General features: G+C 36.0%; 1 protein-coding gene across 1 annotated transcript in view; it reads right to left on the minus strand.

The window, feature by feature from the left end:
- NUDCD1 (NudC domain containing 1) overlaps positions 1 to 17,503 on the minus strand; it is a 102,298-nt gene that overhangs the window by 2,787 nt on the left and 82,008 nt on the right. Inside the window, exon 9 of the mRNA XM_065903335.1 lies at positions 1,539 to 1,698. Within this exon, the coding sequence (XP_065759407.1) occupies positions 1,539 to 1,698 (160 nt within the window). The remainder of the gene's footprint in view (positions 1 to 1,538; positions 1,699 to 17,503) is intronic.

Below are 17,503 nucleotides of genomic sequence, written 5' to 3' on the forward strand. Positions count from 1 at the left end.
ACAAGTTATTTCAGAAGTGTGTGCATAATGCGTTCTCACTTTGTGTATTATCAGTGGTATTTTTATAAACAACACAAATACTATAACAGGATTTGTTGTACTTCACCTCTCAGAAGTAGAGCCTTTAGAGCAAAACAAAATCAAAAAGAAAATTCAAATATCTAATTTAAAAATTCCATTAGGACAGCCTTTGAAAACCCATTAAACTTTGAAAAAATAATCTTTTAAAAATTTATCTTTAGAGCTTAAGAGGGCTTTTATATTCTAAAGTATAAATCAGCAATTTTCAGGTTGGTAAACGATTACTGAATGTTGAAACGTGAGAGAGCAAGTATAACATTAAATTGAGACCTCACCAAACAATGAATGACCAGAGGAACCACGAGCACAGGCAGACCAATGCTGGCTTTTTAAAAAAACTAAGCAGGGCTTGAGGATGGAAAAGTAGAGGGACACAGACACCTATTTGAGAGCTTATAATTAACTCTCCAGGCTAATCTTGACAAAATAATGCATAAAACATCTCAAGACTACATATCTAATATAATGCTGATTTAACTCAAGCATAATAGAATTCCACTCAACTAGGATTTAGGGATATAAAAGAAGGATCTGAAAATTAAGATAAAGCTTTCCTCTTACTTAAAAAATTGGGAATTTTAGTAGAAAGGCTAGAAATTATGTGGCTACATTATTCAATCAAACTATTTCAGGTCATAAAAATCCATTTGGAGTCTGAATTAACCACTTTAACAGACTATATTACTAACTATAAGGGACAATTGAAAAAATATCTTCTATAATTAGGGTTGTGCATATATAACAATCAAAATGCACAGTTTTACTTCCTGCTGGCAGTTTAAAATAACCTTTCAATAGAGCAATAGCTGTGGTTAATTCATATAAAAAATTTCTCCCACATAATACTAATGTATTTTGACATTAAATCAACTATTGCATAAGTCTACAATTATGTAGTTCAAAATGTTTTAAGCCCTACCAGTATTTTCCCTTTTATCCTACAGAATAAATTTCATTTCTGCATCACCATTTTCCCTAACTGTTTGCATTACAATGGCTCTGTCTCACACTTAAGTTCCATGAAAGATGTCTCCTAATGTGCTTTTTTAACCTTAGAGCAATTCTATGATTACTGAAGACTACTCTGAAGAAAGCTGAATACAAGTTCCATGTAGGGTATTGCCAAGCCCCTTGTTCATACTCTTAATACTGTACAGCTTAGTTGGAATAAGCAAGTAATTGATCAGAATGATTCAAGAGGTTAGAAAAACACTCTGATTTCTATTCTGTGCTGATCTTCTGCACAAACATAAAAACAAATTAGTCCTACTGTTCCAAAAGTACTAACATTCATCAACCATGTACAAGCACAATTATAGCACAAATTATAGCACAAGTCAATCCAACTGTAATTAGGACAGCTCAAATTTAAACAAACCAAAAAAAAGAAACTTAGAGAAAAAAAAAAGACTAATTTTTGATATAACGTCAAAGGCTGTCAAAGAGCTTGCTTATACCTAAAGCATTGAAGGTTGCAATATGCTCCCACATATCATCTTGTTTGCTGGAGTGTGGCTGCCAGAGCAGGGCATCAACATCATGGCGCAAACAGAAGCAGGGCATTTCTTTAGGATCCGCTATGACAGAGAAAAGGTACTGGTTGCTTCCAAGATTCACCTAAAATCAAAAGTGACAAAAACAAACAAAAAAAAATCATTTACTCAACAACAAATTATTGTAATTAATAATAATGACAACTGACACACAGAACTACATGTCGGCAACTGTTCTAAATGTTTTTCATACCTAATCTCATTACCTCTTCATAATGCCCCTGGGAGAAGTGTGCTAATGTAAGGTCTATCTTAAAGCTGAGGACAGTTAACCTGCCCAAGGTCAGTCTGGTAATAAGCCCTGCAGCTACCACTGAATCCAGAGTCCATGTTCTTAACCACTGCACTATATATACACTAACTCATTTAAAACATAATATAAAGCACCAATTTTATAAGGAGAATATATTTTAAGCCACAATACAAATATGAAGTTTACAAATGCTAACTTGCAATAATAACTACCAAGAATGATAGCTACTATGATTTATGAGCACATTCTATATGTCCAGGCATATTATAAATATTAACCTCAATAACCCACAAGGCTGTCACTCTATAGATACTTGAGAGAGCTTGAGTTACCTGTTCTAGGCTACACAGAAAAACCACAATGCTGGGGTTCAAAATTCAGATCTGTTTTTAAGTTATTAACCTCATACTGTCTATTTATAGTAAAATGTAAAGAATGTTTATTATGTTAAAATTTTTATGGCAATATTGATGGCTAAAGGAATTCATTTTAATACAAACTCATCAGATTGAGACTCATAATTGAATTCCATCCATAGGAATACTTTTCTTAATGGAAAGAAGTTGCAGTAATATTTTTCATTACAAATACTGTTTACTAGAGTTAAAAATGCCTAAATAACAGAAATCACACCAAATATAGAGAACATAAAATACACAGCATACTTAATACCAAATTGCTTCTGTGGGTTTTAGGGCAGACTAGAGAATAAAATGTTGGGTTAAAATGAAAGGTGGAGACCTGATCTGCATTCAGCCGGGAAAGCCGTGAGGCGGCTCTCCACCAGTCTACTGGCCACAGGAGAATCCAGAGACACCCGCCCAATCTGTGTGGCCCCAGCAACGCCAGGGGATAGGGCATTTGGAGGGGCCAGTGCTTGTTCTCTACAGAAGGGGAAAAGGCACACAGCGTTCACGGACTATTTCTTCTCTTTGCGTCCCTTTGCTCCTGAGAATCAACAGCTAAGTGAGGTCTACTTTCAAAATCACCGCCAACTAACTGGCCTTTTATGTTACATTTTATCATAAGTTTTACTGTCAAATTCCATTTTTTCTGTAATCTCAACTGTATTTCTATTGCTTTCAGTTTTATAGCTTTCTATGATACATATGTTTCAGCAAATAGTTGGAGGATCTGTCCCCTCCAAAGTGACCAAATTATTCCTTAAATAAGATCTAGAAACTTTAAATATACTCAAAGCCAAGTATCTAGGAGTTTTAAAAACAAATTATAATAAACCACTCTTACTACATAAAGATAGAAGTCTAAATCATCTCATTTAAAGGGAATGTTTTGTCTCACAGTAAATTATCAGACTAGTTTATTATAATTTGTTTTTAAAACTCCTAGATCCATACAACTAAATAAAAAAGTTAACACCATTTAAGATGTATGATACTTATTAGATTGCCAGCGGCCACATTAGGAAAAGAAACTTATAATTCCATTCAAAAGTTGCAATATAAGAGTACAGAAAGGAACTGCATATAAACACTGCTTTTAAGTTAACACCTAAAAAGTGTTTTCATTTTTCTCTGGTCATTATTGGAATCTCCGGATAATTATTTATACCTTTTACTACTATTTCTTGCCTCACTGCAATAGCTTGGAGTTTGAGCGTGACGCTGGTGAGGAGTAATGAGGGCAAACACCCTGGCCTGTTACCAGTCTTAGGGGAAAGCACTGTTTTTTGTTTTTTTTTTTTTTAACCATGAAGTACGATGTTAAATCTAGGTTTTTCTAGGAGGCAATTACCTTCAACTCCTAGTTTGCTAAAAATTTAATGGATGCTAAGTTTTGTCAATTCTTTTTCTGCATCCACTAGAATGGTCAAATAGTTTTCTTCTTTAGTCTGATGATATGCTTATTTATGCTGACTGATATCTGAATGCTAATGAATCAGCCTTGAATTAATTCCCTAAATAATACTTGGTCATGATGTATTAACTTTTTTACTTATGGTTGGACTTCATTTACTAATGTTTTATTGTGGACTTCTGCACCTATATTCATGAGGGATACTGGTTGTTTTTTTTCCAGTTTTCTTTTCTTGCCATATCCTTGCTATAAAGGGGTAATACTGGCCTCATAAAACAAGTTAAGAAGGGTTTCTTCCTCTTTTATTTTCTGGAAGTTTGTACAGAATTGGTATTTTTTTCTTCATTTGGTATAGCATACCAGTGAAGTAATCTAGGTCTGGAGATTTGTCAGAAGGTTCCTAGCAGTAAATTCAGCCTCTTTAACAGATATAATAAGGCTTTCTATTTCTTTTTGAGTGAACTGAGGTAATGCTTGTCTTTCAAGAAATTAGCTTCACTTAAATTGTCAAATATATGAAAATAGTTATTTTAACATCCCATTATTACACATTAGTATCTTTTGGACTTGTACTGATGTGTCCATTTTTATTCCTGATATAGTAATCTATGTTGTCTTTTTCCTTGGTTACTATGCCTACTATTTTATCTATCTTGATCTTATCAAAGGACCAGCTTATGATTTCACTGGTTTTATTATTTTTGGTTTTCAGTTTCACAGATTTCTACTCTTTGTAAGTTTCCTTTCTCCTACTTGATTTAGATTTGGTTTGCTCGTCTCCTAGTTCAAGATGGAAGCTTCAACTAGGAAAAGAATTATTATTCTCATTTAATTATGTTATGGTCAGAGAAAATTCTGTTTGATTCTTACTCTTAGATTTCTTGACATCTTATTGCCTAGAATATGGTCTATTTTGGTAAGTGGGATTTCAACTAGATGTATGTTACACTATTAGATTATTGCCCCACAGTTGTTGGATGCTGCTATTTTGTTTGTTTTTTAATCCCACCCCACCTCCACCCTCTTTGGTTTCAGTTCTGCTCATTTTTACTAAAGTTGCTAGTTTTTTCCTGCTCATATATATTCAGCCTTTTCAGTGGTGCTCCCTCATCTTCAGTGGTAGAAGAATCTTAATAGTCTACTGTTGATTTCCTGCCCCTCCCCAGACATAGGGATGGTGTTTTAAAAATTATTTTATTTTCCCCCAGCTGCAGTGGGTATTCTTCTGAGCCCTTAAGATGCTAAGATTTGATGTTCTTCCCTTATCAGCTTAAGGCTTTCACTACTTGCTTTCCTGCTGTCTTCCCCTGTCCCCAGTCTTACTCATCAGGCTCTGGTCAAGGTCCATAAAGAGGATCTGTGAATCCCATGGGTTCCATACTTCTTGCTAGCTCCCCCAAGCCCTTTAGAGGTTTGTTGAATTCTTCTTACCCACTTACACGGTAAACCTTTCTTCTTCGCATGTTTAGATGAACCAGCTCTCCTACACAATCTCTTCTTGGTGGCACCTGTTTTTCCTTTATTTCAAACTTGTTGGTTATCATGTAACCTCAGATCTCTGATAAATTTTTTTTAAGTAATGATTTTATCCAGGCTTTTTATTTTATCCAGATTATCCAGGCTTTTCTTGTTGTTACATTCAGAATGACATTCTTTCCAGGTCCCTTCCCCCCAGACTGAATTGGAAGTCTCCTACTTACTGTTTTAAACTTGCATAGAAAGCAAACCACTTTCAATGAGCAGACTAGTGATAGTTCAAAATCCACAAAAGGTTCCCTATACCCAAGTAGGCAAACCACAGGATCTCACACCTTGGCTTCTCCTAACATAATCAAGGGTAGATAATTAACTAAAAGGAAACCATCTTTTATCCAATGATTTATGAAATGGTTAGATGCGGGGTTTCTTTTTTTTTTTGGATAGGTGCATCCCACTCGGAATAACAGCTGGTCAAAAACAATAAATTCTCTTTAAGTCTAAATGCCAAAAATAAACAATAAACACATTCATACAGCCAGCAAAGAAAAGAAGCAAAAAACATACCCAGAGAGACTACAGTAAGCAGAAATCATAATATGAAGTATAAAGTAAGTAACAGATAGGAGCAGGAAAAGCAAATAAGATGATGGTAACATCGTCATGATGTTGATGTTGTGATAGTAACAGTACAGCACAAACAGCAAGGGACCCTTGATTCTCCAGACAAGGAGAATACTTTGTCGTCATAACTGTGGTCTGTTTTTCTAAACGAAATTTCACTTCTCTTTTAGGTCTAACTTGCAAAGGCATTTGTTTATAGAATGATCTATTTCTCTGAGATCTAGAGATTGTTTCCACTAGTCCGTGTAGTCTCCACGTATGTTCCCAATAAATATCTATGACTTGAGATAATGAGAGGTCTTCTCTGCTCCTTGTAACCTCTAAAAGTCCAGACTAAAGGATTCTGTCCAAAATAAAAGGAAATCAAAATCAGATTACAAACTGGAGCAAACTAATTTTGCTAATTAGTTAATTAAGTGAATGAAGTGCAAAAGTGTAAAGGTACAATGAAAATTACATGCACTTTTATATGATGCTACAGAAACAGAAAAATCTAAGTAGAAAATGTCTGAAGAACAGCAAAGACATGATTCATTTGAAGCAGCAAGGAAATAAGATATTATTTGGCATGGGCAATAACCTGTAAGAATCAAGAACAAGATGTCCAATTCAAAGGGAAAAATCTGCAACCTAGAATACTCAGCAAGACTATCATTTAAAATAGGAGAAACAGTGACTTTCTCAGAGAAGCAGAAACTAAGAGAGTACAGCAATACTAAAGCTATCCTAAAAGAAATACTGAAAGGTCTTCTCTAAATAGAAAAGAAGAAGATATAAGAAAAAGGAAATCACAACTGCAAAGTAAACCACTTAAGCCAGTATACAGGTCAAAAAGGAAAAAGCATGTATTTGTGAAAGTGTATTATAAACACAAGGAAGAGCAAAAGCATAAACAAAGATGTAAAAGGCATCAAAATGATAAAATGTGGGTAGGCAAAGTAAGGAAACTGGGTGAAGAGAGTAAGGAAATGTATGGACAGACTTTAAGAATATGTCTGAACCCATTGTCTAAAGCAATGGGAAACTGTAGGAAGCAGTTTACATATTTGCTGTTTTTCCACTTAGTGACTTCAAAAGTAAATACCTGCCCTTTTCAGAATCTGCAATGCAACAAGCCAGCTCTTCCCCAGTCTCCTTCCTCTCTGGGTCACGGAAATTATAAGGGGTTTTTAAAGATAGGGTTTGACTTTTGCAAACAGGAAGTACTAAAGAAAAGCCATGTCAGGTGTAGAGTGAAAAAATTTAATTTGTGCATGGCTGAGAATAATTAGCTGAGAATATCTGTTAAATTCTTTTGTGAATAACAGATTCCTTATTCCAAGCCAAGATTCAGAACTGGTAGACAGGTTTTTTGGAAAGTATGATACTCAAAACAGTTCTTAGTAACAAACCCTTTGGGGAAAAAAAAGACATGCATTCAGCAGGGGAAGGCAGGAAATGGTCTATGCTCCTTTGATTATGTTGCATGTACATAGATTGTTTGATTCCAATGAAGACCTAAGAAGATAAGATTCTGTTAACTGGTTTAGATTTATGGGGTGGGGACATCCTGGAACTATGATATTTGATAAATTCTGTCTCCTGAAAAGAGTGACAGCTCAGGAAAGTTGTTATTCCAGAAGTCTGACATGTTCTTTGGTGGAGCTGAGTTTTAAGAGCCCTAGGGAAAAATAAAATTAGTAATTCCAAAAAAAAGAAAGAAAAAACAGGGTAATCACAAATCATAAACATACAATAGATTCATAAAAACCAAAAAGAGAATCACAACTATAAAATGAAATCATCAAATCACTAAAAGGAAAAAGGAAAGAAAAAAGAACAAAGAAACACAGAATCAACTGGAAAACAAAGTTTAAAATGGCAATAAATACATAGTTAAATGTCAATGGACTGAATGCTCCAATCAAAAGACACAGAATGGTAGACTGGGTTAAAAAATAAGAGCCTACATTACGCTGCATACAAAAGACCCACTGTAGGGCAAAGGACACAGATTGAAAGTGAGGGGATAGAAAAAGATATTTCATACAAATAGAAATGACAGGAAAGCAGGGGTTGCAATACTTATATCAAGCAAAACAAACTTCAGAACAAAGGCCATAAAGAAGGACCCTATATGAAGAAGGATACTACATAATGATAAAAGGATCAGGATCAATTCAAGAAGAAAATTTTACACTCGTCAGCACCTAATATAGGCACACCCAAATACAGAAAACAAATACTAACAGACATAAGAGAAAACTGATGGGAATATAATAATATCAACAGTAGGAGACTTTACCACCCCTCTCACATCAATGTACAGATCTTCTAGACAGAAAATCAATACAGCAACGGATATCCTAAATCACGCAATAGAACAGTTAAGATCAGTTCAGTCGCTCAGTCATGTATGACTCTTTGCAACCCCATGGACTGCAGCACGCCAAGCTTCCCTGTCCATCATCAACTCCTGGAGCTTGCTCAAACTCATGTCCAGTGAGACAGTGATGCCATTCAACCATCTCATCCTCTGCCGTCCCCTTCTCCGTCCCGCCTTCAACCTTTCCCAGCATCAGTACCTTTTCCAATGAAGTCAATTCTTCTCATCAGGTGGCCAAAGTACTGGAGTTTCAGCTTCAGTATCAGTCCTTCCAATCTTTACTCAGGACTGATTTCCTTCAGGATGGACTGGTTGGATCTCCTTGCAGTCCAAGGTACTCTCAAGATCTCCAACACCACAGTTCAAAAGCATCAATTCTTCGGCGCTCAGTTTTCCTTATAGTCCAACTTTCACATCCATACATGACTAATGGAAAAACCATAGCTTTGACTAGATGGACGTCTGTCAGCAAAGTAATGTCTCTGCTTTTTAATATGCTGTCCAGGTTGGTCATAAGTTTTCTTCCAAGGATCAAATGTCTTTTAATTTCATGGCTGCAGTCACCATATGCAGTTATTTCGCAGCCCAAAAAAGTGAAGTCTCTCACTGTTTCCCCGTCTAATCTGCCATGAAGTGATGGGATCAGATGCCAAAATTTTAGTTTTCTGAATGTTGAGTTTTAAGCCAACATTTTCACTGTCATCAAGAGGCTCTTTATTTCCTCTGTGCTTTCTGCCACAAGGGTGGTGCCCTCTGTATATCTGAGGTTGTTGATATTTCTCCCGGCAATCTTGATTCTAGCTTGTGCTTCATCCAGCCTGGCGTTTCTCATGATGTATACAGCCTTGACCTACTCCCTTGCTGACTTGGAACCAGTTTGTTGTTCCATGTCCAGTTCTAACTGCTGGTTCTTCACCTGTATACAGATTTCTCAGGAGGCAGGTTAGGTGGTCTGGTATTCCCATCTCTTGAAGAATTTTCCACAGTTTGTTGTGATCCACACAGTCAAAGGTTTTGGCATAGTCAATAAAGCAGAAGTAGATGTTTTTCTGGAACTCTTGCTTTTTCGATGATCCAACAGATGTTGGCAATTTGATCTCTGATTCCTCTAGTTTGTCTAAATCCAGCTTGAACATCTGGAAGTTCACGCTTCACATACTATCGAAGCCTGGCTTGGAGAATTTTGAACATTGCTAGCGTGTGAGACAAGTACAATGGTGTGGTCGTTTAAACATTCTTTGGCATTGCCTTTCTTTGGGATTGGAATGAAAACTGACCTTTTCCAGTATTGTGGCCACTGCTGAGTTTTCCAAATTTGTTGGCATATTGAGTGCAGCACTTTCACAGCATCATCTTTTAGGATTTGAAATAGCTCAACTGGAATCCCAGCACCTTCACTATCTTTGTTCATAGTGATGCTTTCTAAGGCCCACTTGACTTCACATCCCAGGATGTCTGGCTCTAGGTGAGTGATCACACCATCATGGCTATCTTTTTTGATGATCTTTTTTGTATAGTTCTTCTGTGTATTCTTGCCATCTCTTCTTAATATCTTCTGCTTCTGTTAGGTCCATATCATTTCTGTCCTTTATTGTACCCATCTGTGCATGAAATGTTCCCTTAGTATCTCTAATTTTCTTAAAGAGATCTCTAGTCTTTCCCATTCTATTGTTCTCCTCTATTTCTTCACACTGATCACTGAGGAAGGCTTTCTTATCTCTCCTTGCTATTCTTTGGAACTCTGCATTTAGATGAGTATATCTTTCCTTTTCTCCTTTTCCTTTCACTTCTTTTCTTTTCTCAGCTATCTGTAAGGCCTCCTCAGACAACCATTTTGCTTTACGCATTTCTTTTTCTTGGAAATGGTCTTGATCACTGCCTCCTGTACAATGTCACAAGCCTCCATCCATAGTTCTTCAGGCACTCTATCAGATCTAATCCCTTGAATCTATTTGTCACTTCCACTGTATAATCATAAGGGATTTGATTTAGATCATATCTGAATGGTCTAGTGGTTTTCCCTTCTTTCCTCAATTTAAGTCTGAATTTGGCAATTTTAAACAAATTAAATCCAAAATACTTTTAAGATATTACATCCAAAAAATACAGAATACACATTCTTTTCAAGTAGACATGGAACATTCTCTAGAACTGCCCATATACTAGGGTACAAAACTCAACAAATTTATGAGTATAAAAATTATCTCAAGCATCTTTGCTGACCACAATGGCATGAAAGTAGAAATCAACCACAGGAAAACAAATGAGGAAAAAAAATTACATGGAGACTAAACAACATACTACTAAAAAAGCCATGGGTCAATGAGGAAATTAAAAAGGAAATAAACACCTTGAGACAAATGATAGTCAAAACACAACCATACAAAATCTATGGGATACAGCAAAAGCAGTTATTAGAACAGTTCTTAGATATAGACCTTCCTAAAAATACAAGAAAAGTCTCAAATAAACCACCTAACTTACCACCTAAAAGAATTAGAAAAAGAGCAAACAAAACTTAAACTCAGCAAAAGAAAGGAAATAAAATCAATAAAACCAACAGTTGGTTCTTTGAAAGAGTAAACAAAACTGGCAAACTTCTGGCTATGTTCACCAGGAAGAAATGAGAGAGAACCCACATAAAATAAGAAATTTTTGCAACGGATACCGCAAAAATACAAAAAAGAAAAACATAAAAGAATACTATGAACAATTATATGTCAACAAATTCGACAACCTAGAAGAAATGGACAACTTTCTAGAAATGCACTGCCCACCAAAACTCAATCAAAAAGAAATAGGCAAGTTGAACAGACCAATCACTAAAGTGAAATACAATCTGTACTAAAGAAACTTTCTACAAACAAAAGTCTAAGACCAGATGGCTTCACAGGCAAATTCTACCAAACATATAAAGGACTCCTACTAATCCTCTCAAGCTCTTCCAAGAACCTGAAGAGGAGGGAACACTCTCAAAGACATTCTATGAAGTCATCATCATGCTGACACCAAAACCAGACAAAGATAACATTAAAACAGAAAATTACAGACCAATATCTCTAATATAGATGCAAAAGTTCTCAACAAAATACTAGCAAACAGAAACCAACAAGACATAAGTAGATTCATCCCAAGTTCACAGGGATGGCTCAACATTCGCAAATCAATCAATGTGATATCAACCACATCAACAAAAAGGACACAAAAACCACATGGTTATCTCATTAGATGCAGGAAAAGAAAAGCATCTGACAAAAATTCAACATCCATTTATGATTAAAAAAAAACTCTTGTCAAAGTGGGTATAGAGGGAATATATCTTAACATAATAAAAGTTATTTATGACAAACCCATAGGCAATACTTAGCAGTGAAAAGCTGAAAGCTTTCAGCTTGAATGTGTAACAAGACAAAGATATACCCACTCTCACCATTTCTATTTTCTTTACTCTTGGAATGCTTAGCCACAGCAGTCAGACAAGAAAGAGAAATAAAAGGTATCTAAATTGGAAGAGGTAAAACTGTTACTATATGCAGATCACATGGTACTATATATAGAAAGCCCTGAAGATTCCACACAAAAAACTACTAGAACTGATAAATGAATTCAGCAAGGTAGCAGGGCATAAGATTAACATATAAAAATTGGTTGCATTTCTTTACACCAACAATGAAATTATCAGGAAGGGAAATTTTTAAAAACTACCTTTTAAAATCACAACCCCAAAATAAAATACTCAGGAAAAAGCCTAAGGAGGTGAAAGATTTACACACTGAAAATTATAAAACATTAATAAAGGAAACTGAAGATGATTCAAAGAAATAGATATATCTTGCTCTTGGATTGAAAAAATTAATATTGTTAAAGTGGCCATACTACTCTCAAAGCAATCTACAGATTTAGTGCAATCTCTATCAAATTACCCATGATATTTTTCACAGAACTACAACAAATAGACTAAAATTTATATGAAATCATAAAGCCCCAGAAATTGCCAAAGCAATACTGAGGAAAAAGAACAAAGCAGGAGACATAACCCTTCCAGACTTCAGACAATACAAGAAAACTATAGTGATCAAAACAGTGTGATACTAGCACAAAAAGAGACCTACAGATCAATGGAACAGAATAAAGAACCCAGAAATAAACCCATATTCGTAAGGTCAATTAATCTTCACCAAAAGTGGTATGAATATAAAACAGGAGAAAGACAATCTCTTCATCAAGTGTTGCTGTAAAAGTTAGCTGTAAATAAATGAAGATACAACACACCCTAACACTATGTACAAAAATAAAATGGTTTAAAGACTTTAATATAAGACAAGATACCATAAAACTTCTAGAAGAGATCATAGGCAAAACATTCTCTAACATAAACTGTACCCATCTTTTCTTAGGTCAGTCTCCCTAGGTAGAAGAAATAACAATGAAAATAAACAAATGGACCCTTACAAGCTTTGCACGGTGAAGGAAACCATAAACAAAGGACAACCCACAGAATGAGAGAAAATATTTTCAAACAATACAACCAACAAGCACTTAATTTCCAAAATATATAAGCTTCTCATACAACTTAACAACAACAAAAAACAAAGAACCCAATTGAAAAATGGGAAGAAGGCCTAAACAGACATTTCTCCAAAGAAGAAATACAGACAGCCAATAGACACATGAAAAGATGCTTAACATCACTGTTAGAGAAACGCAAATCAAAACTGTAATGAGGTACCATCCCATGCCAGTCAGAATGACCATCATTAAAAAGTGTACAAAAAACATGCCAGAGAGGATGTGGAGCAAGGGGAGCCCTGCTACACTGCTGGTGGGAATGTAAGCTGGTGAAGCCACTACGGGAAACAGTATAGAGGTTCCTCAGAAAACCAAAAACAGAACTACCATACGATCTAGCAGTCCTACTCCTGGGCATATATCCAGACAAAATTATAATTCAAAAAGATATGTGCACTCTGACGTTCACAGAAGCACCATTCACAACAGCCAAGGCATGGAAACAATGTAAGTGTCCATCAACAGGTGGATGGATAAAGCTGTGGAACATATATACAATGGAATACTACTCAGTCATAAAAATGAATGAAATGATGCCATCTGAAGTAACGTGAATGCAATTAGAGATGATCATACTAAGTGAAGTCAGAAAAAGAAAGACAAATACCATATGATATCACTTATATGTGACAACAAAAACTGCATAAACGATCCTATCTACAAAAAAGAAACAGATTCACAGGCATAGAGAATAGGCTTGTGGTTGCCAAGGAGGAAGGTGAATAGGCGAGGGACAGACTGGGAGTTTGAGGCTGGCAGATGCAAACTATTACATATAGAATGAATAAACATCAAGGTCCTACTACACAGCACAGGGAACTATATTCAATATCCTGGAATAAATAACAATGGAAAAGAACATAAAAAATATATGTGTATAACAGAGTCACTTTGTTGTACAGCAGAAAAGTCAAAGTAAAATGCAACAGCAAATAAGAAAGAAGAAAAAGGATGTCTGTTGGGGAGGACACTGTCAAAGGTAAGAACAGTATCCAACAGCTTATTAGCAGTGGAAAAAATAAAAACCATGCAGAACCAGAACTTTTTAATGCAGTAGACTGAGACTACTTAAAGAACCGACTTAACATCAAATGGTCCCAGGGGTTTTACTATACAGACATCACAGCATGGTAATTAATGTTCACGCTAATGACATTCAACAATCAATAAAATGCTACTTTCTCTTCAGAATGCTCTACATAAGATTTTGGGTAAATAATAAATTTTCTAAGATTCCATTTTATAAACAAGCCTTAAAGATAGTTTTAGCACTTAAATGCAAAGAATTAATTTATACTAGACAATTTATTTGAAAAACTCATTCTTTGTTAATGCCAAACAATCTTACTGCCTTAAAAAAACTCTCAGATTCATAAAACCCTTTGACCAATAAAATAGAAATCCTCATTTCTTCTATTCTCATGTTTATTATAGAAAAGGTAGCATTTATCTTTGAAGTACCAGTGAAGATGACAATTAGAGTAAAATGATGGTAGAGAATCTGCCTGCAATGCAGGAGATCTGGGTTAGGAGAACGGATGGCAACCCACTCCAGTATCCTTGCCTGGAGAATTCTATGGACAGAGGAGCCTGGCTGGCTACAATCCATGTGGTTCCAAGAGTCAGAAATGACTTAGTGACTTCACTTACTCATTCTCTATAGAAAAACTTGGAACATGAATTTCAAGTAGTCGACTGACTGTCTTTTTCTTCTCTTTGCAATACTCTTCACTTAGCAATTAAAGACTTCTGAAAATCATATGTCAAAGTGAAGACATTTAAACAAGCTTTAATCACTGTTATTACCAAATTAAACTGGAAAGCAGTATTTAAGGAAAAGGTTTTATCTATTCATAAATCATGTATCTCTTGGGAGGTCAGACCAAAAAGTTAATGACATGAAAATTTAATTCCAAATTCATATTCTGTACATAGAATAAATGACTAAAATTTACTCTGTTCTTGGGCTTCCCAGGTGGCTCACGGGTAAAAAATCCATCTGCCAATACAGGAGACTTGGGTTTGATTCCTGAGTCAGGAAGATCCCCCCTAGAGAAGGAAATGGCAACCCATTCCAGTATTGTTGCCATGGACGGAGGAGCCTGGTGGGCTACAGTCCATGGGGTAGCAAAAGAGTTCGACAAGACTTAGAGGCTAAAACAACACCTCTGTTCTTACTACCCATGAAGTATTGAGTTGATTTGTATCTAATGAATAAGGAAAAACACCCCCCACCCCCCATTTCTCCTTTTCTCTCACAATACTACCACACTCAAAATATTTCTGACACAGATGTATAGGTTTTTTCACATATCCAGCAGTTCTCTGACACCAGGTGGGTGTCCTACGTGGAGGCAGCATCAGATCCCACCGGGTAAGTGCTCAGCCCCACAAGACTCCCCTGCTCCCCCACCACCCCCACTGCACATGCCAATCACAAATCCCAACTTGCCATAAATCAAGAATTCCAAAGACCCTCTCCTTGGGTTCAAAATTTGTTAAAATGGCTCACAGAATTCAGGGGAACACTTATATTTATTAGTTTACCATAAAAGGATATGATAAAGGATAACTAAGAACATTCAGATAGAAGAGATGCATAGCAGAAGCTACTGAGAAAAGGGAACAGAGCTTCCATTTCCTTGTCAGGCACACCACCCTCTTAGTATATCTCCATGTGCTCAACTCAGAAGTTTTACAAGCTCTGTCCTTTTGGGATTTTTACAAACATTTCATCACATAAGCATGATCAATCATTAACTCAGTCTCCAATCTCTCTCTCCTTCCTGGAGGTTAGGAGAAGGCTACTGCTGAAAGTTCCAATCTTCAGATCTTGGTGTGGTCTTTCTGCTGACCAGCTCCCATCATGAAACTATCTAGGAATCCACCAAGTACTGCCTCATTAGAGTAAAAGCCATTCCTATCATCCAGGAAATTTCAAGGGAATTAAGAGCAATGTTAGAAACCAGGATCAAAGACCAAAAACCTAGTGCTCTTATTACTTAGGAAATTACAAAGGTTTTAGGATCTCTGTACAAAGATTTTAAGATTTACTGATTTCTACTTTTTCATAGCAAATTAATCCTATTTAACCTTCACTACATAGGAATTCCCACCTTATGGGGGAAGAAACCTCAAACTCAAGTGGTTAAGAAGCTGATAATGTATATTCTGCTTGGTCAGTTGTGTTGGAAAGTTGTACATGTGTGGTAATGTCTAAAATCGATGCCTGAAAACTACCAAAAAGTTTTATAAAATCTTGACTTTAAGGCCAGTATGACTTAATAAAAGTAAGCTAGGAGAAACAATGGTAAAAAATGAGAGACAGTCAGTATTGGAGAGCAATGACTTTTAACTATGGTCTCAATATTGGTCTCAATCAATTTAGTTAGACCAAGAAAACAATTTTCTATTTTACTTCATTAAAAATAGTATGGAATAGAGTACTAAAAAATGTCTTGTACAATACGAATGGGATATCCCAGGTGGTGTCAGTGGTAAAGAATCCAACTGCCAAGGAGGATTATGCCCACTTTTTGGAGGGTTTTTATCATAAAGTGTTGAATTTTGTTAAAAGCTATTTCTGCATCTATGGAGATGCAAGAAACATCCAATGCAAGAAAATGTTTTTAGTATATATGTGAGGCACTGGGGTAAAAGGGCATGGTGTTGTCAACTTACTCCTGAATGTTTAAAGAAAAAACAAAGGAGATGAGGGTTCAATCCCTGGGTCAGGAAGAGCATCTGGATTAGAAAATGGCAACCCACTCCAGTTCTTTTACTCATAAAATTCCATGGATAGAGGCAGCTGGCGTGCTACAGTCCATGGTGTCAGAGACTCAGACACGACTGAGTGACTACAATGTTACACTGGGCTTCCCAGGTGGCACAGTGGTAAAGAATTTGCCTGCCAATGCAGGCGATGTCAGAGATTTGCATGGTTCCATCCCTGGGTTTGAAGACCACCTGAAGTAGGAAATGGCAACCCAGTCCAGTATTCTTGCCTGGAAAATTCCATGGACAGAGGAGCCTGATGGGCTACAATCCATGGGGTCACAAAGAGTTAGATATGCCTGAGGGACTGAGCACACACAACGGTAGTACTGTTTTGTGAAATTTTTGCTTCAGATATATTCATGTTATATGTGTACACTGATCTCTCAATTTAGAATATATAAAATACAGTGAGGATCCTAGACATTTTTCTAAATGTGACAAGATTGGAAGTCAGTATAGACAGGAAAAAAATAGGGAAATGACAAAATCTAAGTCCTTTCCAAAGACTACTTTAACATTCATAGAAAGTACTTACTAATTCAAATGGGAAGATAAGTTTAAAACAGGGAAACCTGGTGGACACCATGTAATCATATTTAATGCCACAATAGGAGAAAAACAGTAAATATCAACCAAGTACCTCCTAATGTGAAACATCATTTATATAAGGTTCCTGGAAAAAATGCAAACTCAGAATCTGACCTTGAGGAAGTAACAGAAAACAGAAATAGTCTATAAAAAGTAGAAAACAAAGTCAATGTCATAAGGCTGCCTAATTGGATGTTCCAAACTAAGAGAGACTACAGAAACACCACAACTCGATGCAACATGATACATGTGACTGGATCCTGAATCATGGCTGGGGCGGGGGAGGGGGGGGAATTGCTGTAAAGTATGTTACTTGAGCAATTGTTAAAATCTGAATATGAACTCTATATGAGATAAAAGTATTAATGTATATCAACATCAAATTTCCTTAATTGTATT

This window comes from Muntiacus reevesi, chromosome 12 (assembly GCF_963930625.1).
Source record: "Muntiacus reevesi chromosome 12, mMunRee1.1, whole genome shotgun sequence".
In the NCBI taxonomy this organism is placed as follows: Eukaryota; Metazoa; Chordata; class Mammalia; order Artiodactyla; family Cervidae; genus Muntiacus; species Muntiacus reevesi.